A 23,295-nucleotide genomic window follows, 5' to 3' on the forward strand; every position below is an offset into this window, starting at 1 on the left:
TTTTTATGAGGAGGTAAGTAAAACCTTGGACAGAGGGGTGGCGGTGGACGTGGTATACTTAGATTTGCAAAAGTGTTTGACACAGTTCGGCACACACGGCTCATACATAAGGTAAAGTCTACAGGTTTGGAAATATCAGTTTATAAATGGATTGAAAACGGGCTAAAAGACAGAATTCAGAGAGTAGTGGTTAATGATTCTTACTCTGAATGGTCTAAGGTTATCAGTGGTGTACCACCCCAAGGTTCAGTTTTGGGACCCTTACTTTTTAAAATCGTTATAAATGATATTGGGTCTGGGATTAAAGGTACAATTTCAGTGTTTGCAGATGACACCAAGCTATGCAGTGGAATAACATCCTTACCAGATGTCTCCAATTTACAAGCCAACCTCAATGCAAAGTTATGCACTTGGGGCCCAAGAATATGCATGCATTATACATACTAGGGGGGGGTACAAATGGGGGAATCCATAGTAGAGAAAGATCTGGGGGTTTTGGTAGATCATAAGCTCAATAATAGCATCCAATGCCAAGCTGCGGTTTCCAAAGTGAGCAAAATCCTTTTTTTGTATTAAGAGAGGTATGGACTCCAGAGAGAGAGATATAATTTTGTCCCGGTACAAATCATTAGTAAGATCTCATCTGGAATATGCAGTTCAGTTTTTGGCACCAGTTCTCAAAAAGGATATCGAGGAACTGGAGAAAGTGCAGAGAAGGGCAACCAAACTGATAAGAAGCATGGAGGAACTCCGCTATGAGGAAAGATTGGAGGAACTGAATTTATTCACTCTTGAGTAGAGAAGATTAGGGGGGATATATGATCAACATGTACAAATACATAAGGGGTCCATATAGTGAACTTGGTGTTCAGTTATTCACTTTAAGGTCGTCACAGAGGACAAGGGGGCACTCTTTACGTCAAGAGGAAAAAAGATTTCATCTTTAAATATGGAAAGGTTTCTTCACGGTAAGAGCTGTCAAAATGTGGAATAGACTCCCTCCAGAGATGGTTCTGGCCAGCTCAGTGGATTGCTTTAAAAAAGGACTGGATTCTTTCCTAGGTTTACATAATATAACTGGATACTAACATTTATAGGTAGAGTTGATCAAGGGAAAAGGCGGTTGCCTTTATGGGGTTTAGGAAGGAATTTTTTCCCCTTCTGTAGGAAATTGGATCATGCTTTGCTGGGGTTTTTTTGCCTTCCTCTGGATCAACAGTGGGTATAGAATTGTGTATATGGGATTGTATGTTTTTTTTTGTTTTTCTGGACTAGAAAGACTTGTGTCTTTTTTCAACCTGTCTAACTATGTATAGATGCAAAATCATGACACATTTTCACACACAGTTATAATGTCAACCATAAAACATGCTAATAAACTAAAACTAAAGGCAAAACTAAAATGGACCATGTTTTTTTTTTGTTTTTTTTTTAAGTAAATGGGTGAAAATTCTTCTTCCTGTACCACTATTACTATAGATCAATTGAAATATTGGGTGTGATATACATATACTAAGATATACCAATTTGCATTTGAATGTCAACGAAAAGAAAAAAGAAAAACTACCCTCCCTAAGGCCTCTTTCACACCAACGTGCCGTTCAGGCCCGCCTGTCAGTTTTTCAGGCGGACCTGAACGGGTGCTCCATAGAGCTCTATGGAGCGTCGGATGTCAGCGGTGACATGTCCGCTGACATCCGACCCGCTCCGATCCGAAAAAGTGTGACGGAGGAAAAAGCTATTTTTCCATCCGTCTGCGGATCGGATCGGATGACGACGGGCACTGCGGTCCGTCGTCATCCGATCTCCCATAGGGGAGAGCGGCGCTGTGACAGGTCCGTCCCTGCGCAGTGTGCAGAGACAGACCTGTCATCTCCCTGCTCAGCGGGGATCGGCGGAGTGATCCCCGCTGAGCAAACGGACATCCACGGGGCGGATCAGAACTGATCCGCCCCGTGTGAAAGGACCCTAAATGTGTGTGTATATATATATATATATATATATATATATATATATATATATATATACACACACACACACACACACACACACACACACACACACACACACACACACACACACACAGTATATATATATCAGGGCTCAAAATTTCAAGTCCTGAGCCACTAGCCAGGCCTTAAGGGTTACTCCCACCAGTTGCCTTACCCAAACTCTTCCCTGCCCCAGCCCTAAGTCCGCCCCTAAACACGCCCTTGTAAATTACCTCTGAAATTACACTGTTAAATGTTTTAAGCAGAATTAAGTTCCAATAATAAATAACAACAACTTTAAAAATATTAACATAAAGCATATCAGTACCCATCAAATGCAGCCTCAATGTGCCCATCAAATTCAGCTTTATAGTACCCATGAAGGCACACTCACTGTGCCCATCAATGCAGCTTTATGGTGCCCACCAAATGCAGCCTCACTGTGCCCATCAATGCAGCTTTATGGTGCCCACCAAATGCAGCCTCACTGTGCCCATCAAATGCAGCTTTACGGTGCCAATGAATGCAGCCTCACTATGCCCATCAATGCACTCTCACTGTGCCCATCACTGCAGCCCCACTGCCCATTAATGTAGCCTCACTGTGCCCATGAACGCAACCTCACTGTGCCCATGAACGCAACCTCACTGTGCCCATGAACACAGCCTCACTGTGCCTCATCAATGCAGCTTGACTGTGACCCATTAATGCAGCTTTTTCAGTGCCCCATTAAAGCAGCTTTTCTGTGCCCCATTAATGCAGCTTTTCTGTGCCCCATCAAAGTAGCTTTTCGGTGCCCCATCAAAGTAGCTTTTTGGTGCCCCATCAAAGTAGCTTTTTGGTGCCCCATTAATGCAGTTTTACTGTGCCCCATCATCAATACAGACTCACCTAGACTCCCCTGGATGTATCACACACACAGCGGGGATGTCCCGCTGTGTGTCACGGAACTGGCTTGGTCTGCTGTGTAACAAAGTCCCGCCCCCTAGACCAGCTCTTTTCATAGGCGGAACACTGATACTATCACGCGAGCCGGTCTAGGGGGGTGGGACCTTGTTGCACCACGCTCCGAACACAGACCCAGCCAGCTCCATGACACATAGCGGGACATTCCCACTGTGTGTATGGTCCACAAGACAAGAGGAGGGGAGAGAGAGAGGGGGGCGGGAGTGCTGCAGCCTCACCTCAGCTCAAAGCGGCTCCAGGGCAGTCCGGTCCTGCTGCTCTGTGTCCTCTGGCTGACAGTTTCCTGGCTGATCGCTTCAGCCAGGAAATGGTCAGCCTGGTCCACCCCTGCTCTTCACTCGCTCTGCATTAATTTCCACTCGCATATTACGAGCAGGCAAGTGGGATTTTTGAGGGCTGTATATATACACACACACATACACAGTGTATGTATGTATGTGTATATATATATATATATATATATATATATATATATATAATGTATATAACCCATAAAGACTGTGATATCAGTAAATGCCAGCTTCTATTTGTTGCTTTAAGACATTTTTGACCAGATGAGGTAAAGCACATTCAACCCATAGAGAAAATAACTCAACACTCTAGGCCAGTGATTCTCAACTAGGGTTCCTCCAGAGGTTGCTATGGGTTCTTTAAGCAATGAGCAATTTCTGCCTCTCAGATAAGTTCCCACTGACACCATTGATCTTTTTAGCTATCTGTAAGGAGGTAATTCTTCCCAATGACCACAAGTGCAAGGACCATTCTTCCCACTGACCATCACATTAATGTATCATAAGTTGTAGATTTCAAATTTTTAGCAGGGGTTCCCCGAGACCAGAGAACTATTTCAAGGGTTCCTTGGTGTTGAAAAGGTTGAGAAAGGCTGCTCTAGGCTAGAAAAAATTAAATCAGAAGAGGAAATAATGAGGGAGACTTCTGCTAAATGTATGGGGATTCCTGTGCTTACCACTGACTACAATAAATTATCCACTGTAGAGGGAGAACTGCTATACAGAATTGATACTATGCTGCAGAGACTGAACTCTGCTGTTTACATTAGGTCCCTGGTGCCCAACCTGTGGCCCTTTGACATTTTTTTGTGTGGCACTTGGGGCCCCTGCAGACACTAATCTGGGCTTCCCCTATTGCCCTGTTATACAGTAGCAATGATTTGTAGCACTATAATGTAATACAATGGGCGTTATTTACGAAAGGCAAATCCACTTTGCACTGGAAGTGCAGTCGCTCTAAATCTAATGGATAGATCTGAAAGCTCTGCTGATTTTACCATCCAATCATGTGCAAGCTAAAATGCTGTTTTTTATTCTCCTTGCATGCCCCCCTTGGATCTACAGCGACTTTACTTTCAAGTGCACTTGCAGTGCAAAGTGGATTTTCCTTTAGTAAATAACCCCCAATGTGTATGTCTCTTGTCAATCTTCTAAAACAATTCCCTAGTCTCCAACGCCTACTATACCCTGTTCACAGTCACATAGACTCTCCTGCAACCTGTCCACAATCTCTGACCGACCATCTCCTGTATCATGTGTGCAGTCTCTGACAATCTCTTGTATCCTGTCCATAGACTTTAAATGTATCCTGGTGTATGTCTGCTGTCTCTGACACTGAATATCCACTGACTTTCATGTGTGGCCCATTGGTGATGTCAAGGGCTGCAATTGAGGCCCGACATATCAAGTTGGCCACAACTGCCTTAGGTGATCTGTGAAGGGTTTTAGTCCACGTTGATCAATCACCAAATCTTCTCTCATATCTACTTATATCCTTGAACTCTGAAGGCTGCTGAAAGGAACAAATAAAAGTATTGTTACCCTGCAATAAGCACACACCTAGAAAATCACACAGCTCAGCGGAGGTGGACAGATCTCGGTCCTGGGCGATGGCCTTCACAATGTCATTGAATGTAGCTCTTCTCTCCCTTATATCTGTCTCCCCGACAAACAACACCTTCTTGGGGAAAGCAGGCAGTGAGTGCTTGGGATAATGAGAGCAAATCTTCTGGTAGAATTCCTCAATCTCACTGTATTTCTTGGACACCTGAGAAACACAACAGAAGATATGACATGAGAAATTTTTATTTTTTTTACTAATTCCAGAACTGGTAGACCAGAAGCAAAATGGCCAATTTAAAAGTAAAAACCTCAAACAAATCCACATAACATCCCTAATTATGTACATGATGCCTATTAGTTGTAGGGAAAATATATAAAACATTTTAAAACTCTTTTGTGTGCTGATCATTTAGAGACTTTTCCATTATTTTTTTTTGTGCACTTTTTGCACGTTTTTGGTGCAACAGCATTCATTTGAATGGGCCACCCTCCAGTCCAAAAAAAAGCACCAAAGTAGCTCCTGTAACTTTTTGGGAGCCAACTTTGATGCGTTTTTATACAGAGCAATCTTCAGCGGTTTTCACGCATTTTACCCCACAACAAAATGCCCACTTTCTTAGTTCATTTGAGGTGCCATTAAAATAAATTGCACCCAAAACCCGCGTTGCGAGTTTTGCTGAGATTTGGCATCACAGGCAGAATGACGTGACTCCGTCCGCGCTTCCCATGTACTGAAGTGTGAATGGGTCCTCAAAGTTGAAATTCATTTTTTTTTTTTGTAGTTGTATATTTGTAGTATCTTTCTTTACATCCATTAGAAAGTTTATATCACCACCCACTATTACCACTCCTTCAACCTTCTTCATTGCGTCCGCTAGGGCTTTTGTACCGCTCTCTATTTGTCCGTAATTAGGGAGATATAAATTAACTATAGTAAATTTTTTTCCATATAGCATAATCTTTATTATTAAAGATCTTCCATCTTTACCTTCATATTTTTGCAATATTTGGACCGGCAAATTCCTATGGAACGCAATTGATACCCCTTTTGATTTGGAATATGGAAAAGTATCATGTAACCATGTATTATAGTTTATATTATTAATTTTAGGTATATGATCTGAGCGAAAATGTGTCTCCTGAAATAACACGATATCTATTTTCTGCTTATGTAGGAAATTTAAAATTTGATTTCTTTTAGCGGGGGAATTAATACCTCTTACATTAAAAGAACAAAACTTCACGCTACCCATAATAAAAAAAAAAAAAAAAAAAAAAAAAAAAAAAAAAAAAATATACAATAATCTCACTTAAAGTTATCCCACCCTCCCTATACCCACAAGCACATACACACTCAATTATCTACCCTTCTGCACCCACCCTTATGACACCTCTGTTCCCCTAAGATTTGACTATATTAGTCTAACTCACCAATGGTGAGGTCCCTATCTAGGGGGTATTTAAACTGCTGATCCTGATATACTCCCATTTGGCCTATGCAAGCTCTTCACATTCTTCTTCCCTTTTTCATGCTCTATCTCTTTGTTATCCCTCTATTCATATAATTTTTAATATGTCCCTGACTTTAATTTCTAGTCCTTTTATCATTGTTGGGAAATTATCTAAATCCATAGAGAAATAAAAACCTGGGATGGGAAGAGATAAAGAGGAGAGGAAAAAAAAAAAAAAAAAAAAAAAAAAAACCCAAAAAAAAACCTGGGGGGGGGGGGATGTGAAGGAATTACCATCCACTATATTAGTGTTTATATTGAAATAAAATCCGAAAAAAAAAAAAAAAAGGGTGATATTAAATAAAATTACTAGTTATTATACCTATTCCCCTATTCATTCCCTCATAATTTATTCTATTTGTTATCCTATCCCCTTATATCCTACCATTCAGTCCCCATCCCCCCCATTATGTGCAATTAAGTGCAATTAAGTGCAAATAGTGTTGTGTCGCCTATATCATTATTATTCCATGTTGTGCGTATCATTTCTATACTTTATCCTTCTTTCTATTTTGTAGTGTTGTTTAACCTATAGTTCTTTTAACACAAAAATATGTTAACACTCCCTCTCCATCACCTCCCATATCCCCCCTCCTCCATCCATCCCCCCTCCCCTCCCTCGTGCCATATCACCTATAAATTACATCACATCTTTGTTGTTCCATATTGTGCATATCATCATTATAATTTATCCACACTTCTAAATTATACTATTGTTTACCCACCCCCCCCCCCTCCTCCATCCATCCCCCCCCCCTCACCCTCAGTCCGCCTATCTTCTCCTCCCAAAGTCTTTGGGCCAGTTTGGTAATGTCACTTCCGCGAGATGCAAGGTCTTCTGAAAGTCATGCAAATCATTTAGATCTCTATAAATAACAGTTTGGCCCTCATACTGGGCTTGCAGTTGAAAAGGAAATCTCCATCTATATTGCACATTCTTTTTTCTTAATTGTTCCAAAAGGGGTTTTAAAGCTCTTCTTTTATCTAACGTTAACTTGGACAGGTCCTGGAAGAAAAGCAAATTTGATCCTTTCATCCTTCACTACAAATATACAACTACAAAAAAAAAATAAGAATAACAATAGAATAAAGGAATTTAAGGACATATTAAAAAAATATCAATTAACAGATATATGGAGGGCTCAACACCAAAAGGAAAAAAACTATACATACTATTCAAATATACATAATTCATATCATAGATTGGATTATTTTTTTATAAATAAAGAGGGCTTAATGATGAAACCAGTAACAGACATAGGGGGATTTCTCTGGTCGGACCATGCCCCAATATATGTGGAAATTTCAGTGATTGAAACAAAGAAAAAGAATGGAATATGGAGATTGAATGATAATTTAATTAAAGATAGTAAATGTGTGGCAGAAATACTACAAGTTATAGAAGAATTTTTGATAACTCATGAAAGGGACAAAACCTCACCTGCAATTCAATGGGAAACATTGAAATGTGTTATGAGGGGAATATTCATCAAGCACGGGGCAAGGAAAAAAAAAGAAAAAACACAAAAAATATCTCAATTGGAATATGAGATTAAAGAACTAGAAGGAATACATAAAGTAAGTAGGAAAATGGGAGATGGAGCTAGACTAAAGGAAAAACAACTGGAATTACAATCTGTGCTTGATGAGGATTCCCTTCGGGTGAGGGATAAGAATAGAGCGCAGTGATATAAATTTGGAAATAAACCTGGGAAAATATTAGCCAGAGCCTTAAAAAAGCAACAACCCCCAAGTTACATAGAGAAAATTGTAAAATCAAATGGGGAAATTACATACGACCCAGAGGAAATATCTGAAACATTCCATACATACTATTCTAAATTATATAATATTAAGGATGGTAAGGATCACAAAGAAGGAGAAAACAAAGGGGAGAATATACAAAAATATGTAAAGGAAATGGCTATATTCAACTGTTTAAAAGGAAAGATGGAGGGGTTGGAGGAAGAAATTACAACAGAAGAAATTCAACAGACTATTGAAGAACTTGCTCTGGGGAAAAGTCCAGGGCCAGATGGATACACTGCTAGATTTTATAAGTCATTTAAGGAACAAATAATACCCATACTTAAGGTAACATTTAATTCTATATCTGCAGATCAACCATTTGCGATACAAGGTACAGAGGCTCATATAGTACTAATATTAAAACCTGAAAAAGATCAATCATTATGTAAAAATTATAGACCTATATCGTTGACCAATTTAGATATAAGAATATTCTCAAAAATATTATCCAAAAGAATAACGGATATTGTTTCAAATAATATAAGCTTGGAACAAACGGGGTTTCTGAAAGGAAGGGAGACAAGAGACAATATCATTAAAACATGCACGTTGATTGAATACGCTCAGAGAACTGCCATCCCTACCTGCCTATTGGCCATAGATGCCGAAAAGGCATTTGATAGGGTGGGATGGCAGTTCTTAGAGGAAGTATTGAAACAAACAGCGATGGGACCCAAGATGTTAGGAAGGATCATGGCCCTATATAAGAACTCAAGGGCTAAAGTGAGAGCAAATGGGATATTATCAAAGTATATAAATATATCAAATGGAACCCGACAAGGGTGCCCCTTATCACCACTTTTATATATTATGATGATGGAATATCTCATGGAGGCTATAAGAACAAACAAAGATATAACGGGGATAAAGGTCAAAGGTAAAGAATATAAGATGGCTGCCTATGCAGATGATCTTCTTTTATATATAACCAACCCTATAATTACTATACCAAATTTAATAAAAGAACTTGAGAGATTTGGTGAAATTAGTAATTTCAAAGTAAATTATGACAAATCTGAACTAATGAATATTACATTAGAAGAGAAAGTTCAAACTATTGTACAAAAGAATTTTCCATTTAAATGGAAGCAAGATGCGATAAAATACCTGGGAGTATATATTCCAAGAGATTTAAAACTTTTGCAAGATATGAATTATAATTTGGCAGTTCAGAAGGTAAAGAAACTTCTAGGCAAATATGATAAAATAACCCAATCATGGTTTGGGAGAGTAAATATTGTAAAGATGGAGATTTTGCCAATTATGTTGTATATCTTTCAAACGGTACCCATTATACCATCAAAAAAAATTATGAAAGATCTGAAAGAAATGGTAGAAGGCTTTGTATGGGCACATAAGACCCCCAGAGTAGGCAGGGAGGTATTAATTAGAACGAAAAATAATGGTGGATTAGCATTGCCTGACTTTTTTAAATATTCACAAGCTGCCTCTCTAATGAGAATAATCGACTGGCAGCATAATGAAAAAGACAAGCAATGGATAAAATTGGAAGAAGACATATTAGGGGCTAAAATAAAACACCAGCCATGGATAAAACCTGAATCAAGACCAGAGAGGAAGGAAATGCCTATCTTTGTAAAAACAACTTTAAAAATATGGGATGATATGATAAAGAAAAAACAACTATCATCATTAATAGGCCCTATGACCCCTTTATTTGGTAATCCCGAATTTAGGCCAGCTATAAAGGATAATACATTTTTGAAATGGAATATAGATGAACATGACCGGATAATACAAATCCTAAATGATGGAAATATTCCAACGTTTGAGGAATTGGGGCAAGAGTATAAAAACAAATGGTTTCAGTATTTACAGCTGAGGGCATTTATTGACCCAATAAAGATAATGATCAATAGATCTCCAACCATATTTGAACAAATAGCAATAAATAAGGATAAAGCAAATAAGAAATTAGCTAAGATATATAACTTATTACTTCCTGGTGGGGATATTAAAAAAATAGCAGGAATAAAAAAATGGGAGGAAGAAATAGGGCAGGAGTTGACAGAGAAAGAGTGGGGAGAGGTATTTGAAGGAATATATAAAACACCCTTAGCTATTAAATATCAGGAAAAAAATTATAAAATTCTATTAAGATGGTATAGAAGCACAGTGATTATGAATAAAATAAATAAATGGAATTCTGAATTATGTTGGAGATGTAAGAAGGAGAAGGGTACTCTAGAGCATATTTGGTACAGTTGCTGGAAGATAAAAATATTTTGGGGTAAGATAATAAAAATATATCAGGAACTGACAGATATAAGAATAAATCTTGATATAAAGACAATACTATTCTACCATACACCTGAAAAATTAAAACGAAAGGAGCTGGAATTTTATTATCAAATAACTACAATAGCTAAAACCGTAATAGCACAGAAATGGAAAAAGGAAGTAGCCCCAACAATAATAGAGTGGAACTATGAGATGAGCGAGGTGTGTTTCATGGAGAAACAGATTAGACAAGAGGGATATGTAGAAAAACCGATGTCGGAATATTGGAAGAAATGGGAGGAATTGAGTACCTCAGGAAAACTGTGGGAATTTATATAAGAGTGGGGGACTGAATGGATTAGTAATGGCATCTTTTTTTTTTCTTTTTCTTTTTTTTTTTTTTTTTTTTTTTTTTGGTGCTATGTTTTTTGTTGCGTATGGGGAATGTTTTATAATGATGTGAAATCTGAATGGAAAATTTTTGAATGTATGTTTTATAATATAAAATAAAGATAAATTTGAAACAAAGTTGAAATTCAGCCTCCTTATAGTTTGCCCTCCCTGGTTGCGCCTTAAACCCCCATGTTAAAGTTTTTTTACCTGTTTTCATTACACACCTTGTTTTAGACCCCGTGATGCTATAGCTGGGTCTCTGGAGGGAGGAACTGGCAGGGGGCAATACATGGCTTCCTGAAACATCACAGCATCTCTCAAAAGCCCTCAGCCCTCATGCAAGCAGCGGGTCGGTTCTTGGGAGCCGAGTTATGCAAATATCAAAATGTCCTGATGGGTAGATGTCTGCCTGGAGGACTAGTTTAGGGCTTGAATGCTGGCAGTGATAAGGGAAAATACTAAACAATGTGAGCAAAGGATCAAGGATTAGAATAATGTCCGTGCATTGCCCAGTAATTTCTCCTATCACCACCACAATTCAGGCCCTTATTTAGAGAGCTGTAAGCCCCCAAATCACATTGGATTTACCTACTGATCTTTTAGCAAGATGAATAAATCTAAAGTGGACTTATTATAAATGTGTAGCACTCTCATCCTTTAAACTAACTTTGGACTGCTCCAGGGACTGGGGCATTCTTCAGCTGTCATTGTTGTATCATATTGTACTAGCATCAGCCACACAAAGTATGCAGCACTGCGTTCTGGCAACATCTCATGTCACTTCCCATCTGCTGCTGAAACCAAATTGAGCCTGGCCTGTTTTTCTATGAATGCACACTGGGTTTCCCCTAATTGGTGAAGTTGGAGCAGCAGGGGAATGGCGTCACGATTTTCACCTTGGCCAATCAGAGGAAGTCTTTGATAAAAATGTGATGCCTCCTCTAAATAGCTGAGAACAACTCAGCCTGACTCAGTTTTGTTCCTGCAGCAGACAAGAAGTCACCGGTGGTGCTACCAGACACTACACCGAATACCGTATGTAGATAATACTACTACAGTATGATACGGCACTCATGGTGATAGAATTGCTTAGCTATGGAAAAAGATTATTTGGACCTTTTAAAGAGGAAGTAAACCCTGATGAGTTTACTTCCTCTTTCATTCCCTGCAAAGGCAAAGCATAATGGACTACTATGCATCGCATAGTAGCCCATTATGTGTCACTTACCTGACACAGGAGCCAGCGAAGTCACCGCTGTCCCCTGTAGTCCGGCGCATCCATCTTCTCGGTGGGTCTCGCTGCTCTGCCACTGTCATTCGGCGAAGCCGCGATGACGTCACTCCCGCGCATGCGCACGGGAGCCGCAACTCGCGGCATATCGCCGTTGACTGCGGCACGCTCAGTGCGCCTGCGCGCCACTGTCTACGGCGCACGCGCCGTAGACAGCTGTGCCTGTCTTTCGGCAAATATCTCCTCAACCGTGTAGGTTTAGGAGATATTTCTTGGACCTGCAGGTAAGCCTTAATCTAGGTAGGTAGGTAGGTCAAAGTTGGTTGTAAGGGTTTACAACCACTTTAAGTGAAAGGAAACATGGACAACATGGACTTTGGCCTTAAAATCTGTGGGATACATAGATTAGAAAAAGAAATGTTTGATCAAAAAAAACATGAAAATTAAAAGGGATTGTAAACAAATCACATTGTAAAAACAACACGTGTTTAAAATAGAAATGGAAGGAAAAACATTTTTGTTAGCTTTAAAAAAAGAAAAAAAAATTACACTATATATATATATATATATATATATATATATATATATATATATATATATATATATATATATATATATATATATAAAAAATACCTTTTTTCCCTTTTTTATAAGTGATCACATCCCCTCTGTTCTCAGCTGCATAAGGAGGAGAAACAACAGTACACTGAGCTTCCCAGTGAATGGCTGTGCGGGGAGGGGGGCGTGTCAGGACAAGTGTGATCATCGGAGGAGAGTACACTGAGTTTCCAGCTGTGGTCAGTTTTTAATAGGAAAGCAGAGGGACTGGCAGGAACACCAGAGATTTAACATAAAAGTAAGCTATACAAAGAGAACAGGAAATTTTCTTATACAAGTTCATGTAACAATAGGCACATACCAGGAATATGAAGTGCTGGGGTAATACACGCTTTAATAAATTAAAAATCAATATCCTTTAAAACGCTTAACCCGCAGTTGATCTGGTGGAATACAAAAAGCACAAATTCAAACAAAAGTGCAAAGTAGGGATGCACCGAAATTTCGGCCGCCAAAACATATCGGCCAAAAATGCCCTTTTCGGCAATTTGCTGAAAGGAAAAAACGTCCGATAATTGATGCCGAAAATGGGGCGGGCCTGGATGGGGGCAGAGCATTGCCCCCGCCCCTGGTGCTGCCCATCATGGGGGGTGTATAGCGCAGGAGAGCCGCCTCCGCCACCTGGTTGAATAGAGCACGGGGAACATCACAGCTTTAATTTCAATAGCTGTGTGTTCCCCATCGCGCACCGTCACATAAGCCCCTCCCCCTTGTCCGGGGAACTTTGATAGACAGATCACCCGTCCCAGGATCAAAGCTGTGATTTTCCCGACGCTCTATTCAACCAGGCAGCTCTTCTCTCTCTTCCCTACACTGGTTACAACTCTGGCTGCACTGGGGACAACACTGGCTGCACTTATCTCTTTTATCATGTCTGCAGTCCATCTCCTGTTCCATGTCCCCAGTCTCTGACCATCTCCTGTACCATGTCCCCAGTCTCTGACCATCTCTTGTACCATGTCCCCAGTATCTGACCATCTCTTGTACCATGTCCCCAGTCTCTGACCATCTCCTGTACCATGTCCCCAGTACCTGACCATCTCCTGTACCATGTCCCCAGTCTCTGATCATCTCTTGTACCATGTCCCCAGTCTCTGATCATCTCTTGTACCATGTCCCCAGTCTCTGACCATCTCCTGTACCATGTCCCCAGTCTCTGACCATCTCTTGTACCATGTCCCCAGTCTCTGACCATCTCTTGTACCATGTCCCCAATCTCTGACCATCTCTTGTACCATGTCCCCAGTCTCTGACTATCTTCTGTACCATGTCCCCAGTCTCTGACCATCTCTTGTACCATGTCCCGTCTCTGACCATCTCTTGTACCATGTCCCCAGTCTCTGACCATCTCTTGTACCATGTCCTCAGTCTCTGACCATCTCATGTATATAAATATTTTTTAAAAACAGTCATTTTCGGTATCAGTCAGTTTCGGTATCAGTTTTTGGCCTAGTGTATTTTTCATTTTCGGTATCGGTTTTGGCACCAAAAAACCCATTCGGTGCACCCCTAGTGCAAAGTGCTGTGCATACAAGAAAAATAATAATCACATTTGAAAGTGAACTTACAAGCATGTATCAAGTGAAACAATGAAAGTGCCATTAAAAAAGTTTTCTTCAATAAGGTGCTCCTGTGCAAATGTTATGCCAAAAAATGTATTGTTTGGAGCACCACAACATCACACGGCGAAGGTGCTTCATACTCTGCTCTTTTGTACTCTAAGGGCACTTTCACACTGAGGCGCTGGGATGTCGGCCGCAAAGCCGTCGTTTTGGCAGCGCTATTCAGCCGCGGGGTGTTTTTAGCCCCCACTAGCGCCCGGAAGAGTTAAAAGCGCTGCTTTACTGGCGCTGCGCATTGATTTCTTAACATTCACAAGTGCAGCAGGCACTGCTGCTCCTCTAAAAAGCGATCCGAGTGTGATTTAAACCTATAATTGCTGTGCAATACATGTGACTGTGGGTCGGTAGTACAGAAATAATAGGTTTAAATCAGGCGATGAGGAGGTGACATATCACCTCCTGGCCACCTGCCAAACACCTCTGAAAAGCAATCTAAGAGTGGATCGCTTTCATCCATATTGTCAGATGGATAACACCAAATTTAACACACATGAGTCAAGTCACATGACACCGGGGAGGGAAAATAGCTACTTGGGCCCAATTTGGACATTTTCACTTAGTGCCGGTTCACACAGGAGCGACTTGTCCAGGCGACTTAGCCGCCTGACAAGTCGCGCTCCGTTCTGTACTATGGAACCGTTCTAATAGGAGCGACTCAAGTCGCTCCGACTTAGAAAAAAGGTTCCTGTACTATTTTTGGGGCGACTTCAGGCAACTTGCATTGACTTCTATACAGAAGTCGTTTTGCAAGTCGCCGCTGATCGTGTGCAGGTCGCGTCTGTGAGTCGCGCTGCAAGTTGTGCCGCCCCTGTGTGAACCGAGCCTTAGGGGTGTACTCACTTTTGTTGTCAGCGGTTTAGACATTAATGGCTGTGTATTGAGTTATTTTGAGGGGACAGCAAATTTACACTGTTATACAAGCTGTACACTCACTACTTTACATTGTAGCAAAATGTAATTTCTTCAGTGTTGTCACATGAAAAGATATAATAAAATATTTACAAAGATGTGGAGGGGTGTACTCACTGTATGTATATACACAGTGTAAACATAACAGATTTTATCAAAGCTAATATATGAGAACATGAAAATAAATATAAAAATCGAATTATTAAAAACGTATTCTTATTTTATTTTCCTTATTTTGAAGTCAGCCCAATAAATGGTAAAATGTTGCCCTCTACTGGAAAACTTTAACACAGCATGCACAAACGTGCTCAATGACAGTACAGTATCTCAGCCCCCTCTGCTGGACAACAACAATATTGCAAATGTTCACAAAATCATGGCAGAAGGCAATTTTACTTCTGTGTTAAAAAGAAAAAAATATTTTAGTGATAACGTATGTGTATCAAGCTAGCAAATTGCAATACATAAGCAGTTAATGGAGTTCTGTGGTCACAGCATACACTAATTTTCTATCTAATATAAGCCACCCCTGACCATGATGTACCCCACCATGGCCTCTAACTGTTTGCCCTTTTGGTACCTTGGACCTCTTCCGAATTTGTAGTTTGCAGCGGCTTCATGGGATGTTTTATCCCATTATGCATATTATTCATATGTACCCTTTTGATATACAATTAACTACCTTTCCAAACACATTTTTATAATTTTTATAGTCCATAATTTCCTTCCATTTACAATTATAAATGAGCCTCCTGCTTTACCTCCCCCCTACCCCCTCCATGACGGGCGTCTGCTCGGATTGCTCCATCTGTGTCCCCTTGCGGCAGCCCGGTGAGCTCCCGGGTGGTGGAGCCGGTCCCGCTTCGCGGGGCGGTCTCCACCCCTTGCATTGGCACTGGCGGGGACTGTGTCCCCTTGGCCCTAGTGGCCGATGTGCATGCATATGCGCGATTACTTCGCGCACGTGCTATGCGGGAGCTCTGACCCTGTGGTGTCATGTGCGTGGCATCGCGGGGCCAATGTGCATGCGTGCGCACTATTACCTTGCGCGCGCACTGTGCGTTAGTCGGGCTCTGTGACGTCATGCACCGTCGCCTCATGGCGCTGATTGAAGCGTCACAGGGTTGGGAGCTATATAGAACAGGTGTCTGCCTGTGATGTGCGGATCTAGACTCGAGTTCCCGGGATGTTATGCTCCAACTAACCCTTAGTAAGTGTTCCTCTGAAACTTTATATATCTTTTTCAAATCCCTAGATAGCACCCTGTATTTTCAGGTCCTATTATTGGCGACCCTTACCACTTACCAACCCTTCACCAACCTCACCAATTTTCACTATTTCACCATCACCTTTGATTTTGTTGGGTTTCTTTTTTCACACATTCCAACACACAAGCGCAACCGCTCCTTCCTCCCCATTTGTCTCACTAACACGGCTTCACAACTATTTTCACTACCATCCAATTATCTATTCACTTCACTTGTCTTCCCCCGATAAGCTGACAGTATACTGATTTATTTTGTTTTATTTTATTCTATTACCTGGACCCCAATCATCACACTATATAGCTTCCCCGAGTTGCCGCAGGGGACTACTTATTAGGTGGTAGCACTATGAGCTTGACGCCCGTTTGGAGCATGGGTAAGCTGTGTCGCTCTTTCCCCGTTTCCAACCTTGTTGTAAAAGTTTTCTTAATTAGGATGCTGTATAAAAGTTTATCAATATTATTATTTTTTTATTTTTATTTTTTGACTACCCATTTGCTTTTTTGATCTAATCACAGATAACCTCCCGATGAAGCGGTAAAAGTGCACGAAACTAGTCGAGGAAACTGATATCTGTGATCAACATCTGTATTGTGACTACTCACTGATGATATAGATATACATGTGTACTGCGCTTATGTTTTTTAATATGTAAATGATGATTTGTTTTTTGGCATCAATAAAATCATCTGTATTTTTCATTATTATTACTTTATTATATTGTTTATTGTACTGTTCTTATTGTTCCGCAATAGTCCAAACTGCCTCCATTTCTGGTGGCCTGGTTGGGGATCAGGCCACCAACCTATACACTAATATAAGCTTAGTTGAAATCAAATTTAAAAAAAAAAAAATTCACACAGATATAGCTTTCTTTTGGTGGTAATTGCTGCTGGGTTTTTATTTTTTTGCTAAATAAAACAAAAAAGGACCAACAATTTGGGGGGGGGGGAAACAAAACCGTCTCATAGTTTGTTATAAAATTTTGAAAACGGGTAATTTTTCTCCTTCACTGATGTGCACTGATGAGGCTGCACTGAAAGGCGGCACTAATGGGTGGCACTGGTAGACAGCACTTATCTGTTGCACTGATTAGCACCACTGGTGGGCATTGATGGGTAGCATTGTGGGCACTGGTAGGTGGCACTGTAGGCACTGGTAGGTGGCCCTGGTGGGTGGCACAGTGAGCACTGGCAGCTGACACTGGTAGGCACAGAAAATATAGCCGTGGCTTTCTGTGTGAGGGACTGAAGTCCCTCTGACAGAAGCCAGTGAATGGCTTTTTTTTCCCCTCACGCTGACAGCGTGAGGGAAAAAAATATTACAGATTACCGAGCTTCTGTTTACATCATGTGATCAGCGGTCACTGGCTGACAGCTGATCATGTGGTAAGGGGCTGGGATCGACCCCTTACTTGGATCTGTGATCAGCCGAGTCTCATAGACTCGGTGATCAAAGAGCACACCATGTGCGACCCGCAAGGTCATGCAGACAGCACCTGCTCGGGAGGAAATCCATGGGCACCGGCAATTAAGGCCCACGCTGCAGCCGTCTTTCGGGTGGGCAGTTGTTTTAATATTTTTTTAATAAGATCTAAAGATAGTTTTCAATTTAAGATAAATTGATAATTTTGTTTATTCAGCATTGAATGGAGCTTAGTTATGTAGCATGAGGCTGTATATTCTGCAATATTTACATTCTTGCCAAACTCATTCAACGAATCCAAGCTCTGCAAGCTGAAATAGCATGCACTGCATTGATGCATTCACACAATCACAGTAACTATGAGATAAAACAATATGGTTTTGTAAATCTATGTACACTACAAAAATCGGTTCTGTTTTAACTAACCCAATAGCTTATTATTCTAAATAGGAAACCTTCACTTTGTTTGAAAATATTAAAGGTTCTAACTACCAGCAAGAATAAGTCCTTACATTTAAAGAGCACCTGTCATTTCAGACGCATCATGGCAGCACCTGTTAGCGGAATCCACTCCCCTGCTGCCGCCACGTCCCTCACCTTGTTGTATCACTGCCGCATCACCAGCCATCCCATTAACCTTCCTGGCGGTATCGCCGAGCATGACACGGGTTTGATTTTCTCTGCCAGGAGCAGTAACCCAGAGTCACGCTCGGGGTAACATTGCAGAGCTGCCAGCGGAGCCCTTACCTTCTCCTGGCAATCCACTGTGATCGTCAGCGCGAACGTCCGCGAGATCACCGGCATCTGACTTCCTGGTTCCGTTCCCTGTGAGCAGCAGCGGCGCATGGGAGCGGAACTGGGCAGCAAATTCAAAAGTGAAATACAAAACACACACACACATAAAAGAGGTGATACAGTGTAATTCTCTCAGATTACAATGTATCATCTCAGATCTCACACTGATAAATGTACAGTGCCCCTTGCCTCCAATTTGTGCCAATAAAATATTTATATCATAGCATCAAAAAAGCTCAACTTCGCTACAAAAATCGCTTTTGGACCAGTTGAGTGACAGCAACACGGAGTTGCTCGCAGAACTGAGCAATAGTGAGTCGTGGGGAGATTTGTCATTTGACACTGATCTGGCAAGTGACAGCGGTGATGATCCTGCACCTGACCTTAGCGATGTAGGCACTTGGTGCCCTATTGACTGCTATACGGACCAGGTAGCGCCCCCCAAGATTCCCCTTCACTGGATCACCTGGGATGAAGGTAGAAGTTGAGCGCGACAACCCTCTGGCATACCTGCAATTATTCCTCACTGAGGAGGTAATTGAAAAAATTGTCACAGAGACAAATCACTACCAAGAGCAGCAATCCACTATGCTGCATGCCAGGTTTTCCCGAAGCAGAAAGTGGGAACCGGTGACCAAAGAGGACATCTGGCAGTTTCTGGGACTCATCATTCTTCAGGGGGTGGTGGGGAAACCGCTCCAGAAATGGTACTGGACCACCAATAAACTACTGGCCACTCAGCTGTTTGGCGCCGTGATGTCAGAATACCGGTTTTCCCTCATCATGAAGTATTTCGACTTCACGAACAACGAAGAGTTTGATGAGGCCATGCATCCTGCGCCCAAACTAAAAAAAATCCGAGAGGTATGCCAAATTATTGGGACCAATTTTCAGCGGACCTATATGCCAGAAAGGGACGTCAGCGTGGATGAAAGATTAATGGACTACAAGGGACGCTCAAGCTGGATAAAGTTTATTGCATCCAAAAGAGCGCGGTTTGGCATCAAATCCTACATGCTCTGCGAGTCATCCACTGGGAACATCTGTAATTTGGTCATTTACACCGGTAAAGGCATGAAGTTCAACCCCAGGTACAGCAGCTATGGGATGGCCACATCATCTGTCCTTACACTGCTGGAGCCATTGCCGAACCAGGGATATTGTGTGACCATGGACAATTTCTACATGTCTCCGGAACTGTTTGAGGTTTTGCTACAAAACAAGACTAATGCGTATGGTACCGTTAGGCCTCACCGACGTGACATGCCATCTATGTTTTCCAAGAAAAAAACTAAAAACCGGAGAAATGGTTGCCTGGTAGAAGGGTAAGATGATGGCAATGCGATGGCGAAGGAGGAAGTGTGTCTCATGAGTACTGTGCACAATACCTCCACTGCCATGGTCCACACAAAAGGTGGGAAAGATGTGCTGAAGCCGCAAGTCGTGATAGACTATAATAACACTATGGGAGGTGTCAACAGAGCCGGTCGGACAATGACATTTTATCTGGCTATGCGCAAACAGAAAAAAAAAATATTATAAAAAGGTTTTCAGGCATCTTCTGGAACAATGCCTTGGACTCATTCTTATTTTATTTGGAAGGTGGCTGAACAGATTTTTGTGAAACACCAGACGCCATCAGTAGCTGTGAACAGACCTGGATTACATGCTGTCGAAGTTGCCAACCCAGAACGCCTAACAGGTTGTCACTTTATGGACTACATACCGCCAAAAAAGGCAGCACCTACCAGGATGTGCGTGGTTTGCTGTTCAAAGAGAGATAGCAATGGAAAGAAAGCCCAAAAAGAAAGCAGGTTCCACTGTCCGGATTGTAACGTCAGACTGTGTGTTGTACCTCGTTTCAAAATTTATCACACTCAGGATGTTTATTGAATTTTCTTTGTTTTTATCACATCTGGCATGTCTACTAGAGTCTTGTTTCAGGTTTAAGTAAGTAATTACTAAAAATTGCAGGCCTATAATACATAACACCAAATTTTCATGCAAAATTTTTCACCGCTTTTGGTACAAAATTCCTGACATAATCATACTGTCAGGGAGGTTAAAGTGAATGGGACTGTCGGTGAGTCAACAGCGGGTCAGAGGAGGAGCCGCTGCGGAACAGAAATGACAGTTGCCCTTTAAAATTTATGATTTAAATCAAGCCTCTTTACCAGTGGTTTAAATCGTGATTTAAATCAAATCCACCCTGGTATCAAGTAACTAACAACAGTTTATCATCACCCTCTTTGATTGCAGATTTCTTTACAGTACTACTACTCCTAACAGAACATATCTGTCATAGAATCACAGTAAATCACTAATGCAGAACAAGCCTGCAGCCAGTGAAATGTCAGGTTACATGACTTTTTCAAGTTAGTCAATCAGTAAGTAGTAAAGTAAAAGGTACAGATGACACCTCCAGTGTCTGAACCTTTAGAGTCCATGCAAACTAGGAGCAGAAAAAAAAAAATGGCAGAACCTCTGGAAGAGTTTATGGGCATTTGCTTTTACAATTGTATTTTGTTGCCAAAACATGCCCCTCTGCTCAAATTTCAATGCACACTTGAAAACTCTCCTAAACACCCCATTTATGCCTATTTAGCATTTTTTCTGCCCGAAAGCTCCTTTCAAAAAGCGATTCTGAGTGGGTTTTTTCCTGCATCTAAATGTTCCTCTGAAAATATGTCTGTAAACTTCCTAATGTGCATGGACTCATACAATTGTGCTCAAAAGTTTGCATACCCGTGGAGACTTGGTAATATACAGTATGTACCATTTTTAAAGGAAACCTGAGTGAGCAGGTAAAACATTTCTCCTAATTCTTATGGGATTCAAATTCTGTACCTGTAGGTGATAACAGAATGGCACAATCATAAAACAAAGCATGGCAACAATTAAACCAATAAAAATGAGCCCTGTTCAAAAGTCTGCATCCACTTAGTTCTTAATACTGTGTATTGCCCCCTTTAGCATTAACGACAACATGCAGTCTTTAGTAATATTGGTCTATGAGGCCCAGAATTCTTGCAGGTCGTAAGGCTGCCCATTTGTCTTTGCAAAATGCCCCCAGGTCATGCAAAGTCTTTGGTTGTCTTCCATGAGCCACACGTTTGAGATCTCCCCAGAGTGGCTTGATAATATTAAGGTAATGGCCACTCCAGAACCTTAGCCTCGTGCTTAGGGTCATTGGTGTGCTGGAAAGTCCAAGAGTGTCTCATGCGCAGCTTTCATGCGGAAGAATGAAAATTGTCTGCCAGCATTTTCCGATAACATGCTGCATTCATCTTGCCATCAATTTTTACAAGATTCCCTGTGCCTTTAGCACTCACACACCCCCCCCCCCCCCCCAAACATCAGAAATTCACTATCATGCTTCACAGTGGGGATAGTATTCTTGTCACTATAAGCCTTGTTGACCAATAGTAATATAATATACTAATACAGAGTAATAGTAATATAGAGCTGCTTTTACAGTCTGAAGAAAAAAACGAAACATCTGTATAAGCTGCATTTTTTTATGCCCAGTGTGCACGGATCCTTAAAAACTGATCAGCCATGGCAGTTTTCATGTTTCATAGGTCAATCGTAGAACTAAGAACACTCTGACATATAAGGTTAGCTGAACTTTAGAAATGTGACATTTAGGAGGCACACAGCAGGGACCTACAAAAGCAATCACTTTATAAATCTTTGCTCTTACTAATCCAACAAAAACAATTCTAAATAAGTTGTGCTATACATTCACACAAGAGAATGACGTCAGAAATATTTTCAGATTGGCACACAACCTATTTAAAGAATAGCTGCTCTACAAGGGCAATGACAGCTTAAGAATCTTCTCTGAAAGGGTGGTTATCCTTTACAGGACAAATAATCTGAGCACTGATATTGGAATGTCTATAAAATATGAAATCATTAGAGGGATGAAAGTGCCACAAAGCTTGACTCAGTTCAATAGTACATTTTATTGTTCACCAAACAGGAATCAAAAAAGCTACAAGAGCTCAAAACTCCTTTGTCAGGGAATGGGTTCCTTGTCAACAGAAACGTGTCTGCTTATTGGCTTTTTTGATTACCATTTGGTGAAAAATAAGTATTTTTAGACCAAATCTAGCTTTGTGGCACTCTCATCCTTCTAATGCTTTAGGGACAGCTCCATTGGCCCTATAGAACATCCTGGCTGGCAGAGAACTACCTCTAAGTGTAAGATCTAGACTGCGAAGATCTCAGCTCACTCTGGGGTTCAGCGTGCCTCCATCACATACCTAAAAGATTTTATCGATACAGAGGACTGGGCTGGTTCATTTGCCTCCTAGCAACACAAAACAATCTCCTGCGCTCAGGCCCTTAGTCCAGGGCTTGACAAATTTGCTTGGAATCTAGGAGCCAGCTTAAAAAGTTAGGAGCCAGGTCGGCAACGGCGATCCGGACCTGTCCCTGGCCTGACATGGAGATGAGTGAGGGGAAGATAGCTCATAGCTCTTAGAAGGACATTAAATTTTTTTTCAAATGACAATTTTTTTTTTTATTGCATTTTAGTGTAAATATGAGATGTGAGGTCTCTCTGACCCCAGATCTCATATTTAAGAGGACCTGTCATGCTTTTTCTATTACAAGGGATTTTTACATTCTAAAAGTGACACTTTTTTTTTTTTTTTTTAAA

At 41.0% G+C, this 23,295-nt stretch overlaps 1 protein-coding gene across 2 annotated transcripts in view; it reads right to left on the reverse strand.

Annotated features, from left to right (window-relative positions):
• HS1BP3 (HCLS1 binding protein 3) overlaps nucleotides 1-23,295 on the reverse strand; it is a 202,261-nt gene that overhangs the window by 133,281 nt on the left and 45,685 nt on the right. For both annotated transcript variants that reach the window (XM_077488849.1, XM_077488848.1), the window contains exon 3: nucleotides 4,808-5,015. In XM_077488849.1, coding sequence (XP_077344975.1) covers nucleotides 4,808-5,015 — 208 coding nt within the window. The remainder of the gene's footprint in view (nucleotides 1-4,807; nucleotides 5,016-23,295) is intronic.

This window comes from Lithobates pipiens, unplaced genomic scaffold, assembly GCF_037356315.1.
Source record: "Lithobates pipiens isolate NorthernLeopardFrog02 unplaced genomic scaffold, aLitPip1_a1.2 Scaffold_18, whole genome shotgun sequence".
NCBI lineage: Eukaryota > Metazoa > Chordata > Amphibia > Anura > Ranidae > Lithobates > Lithobates pipiens.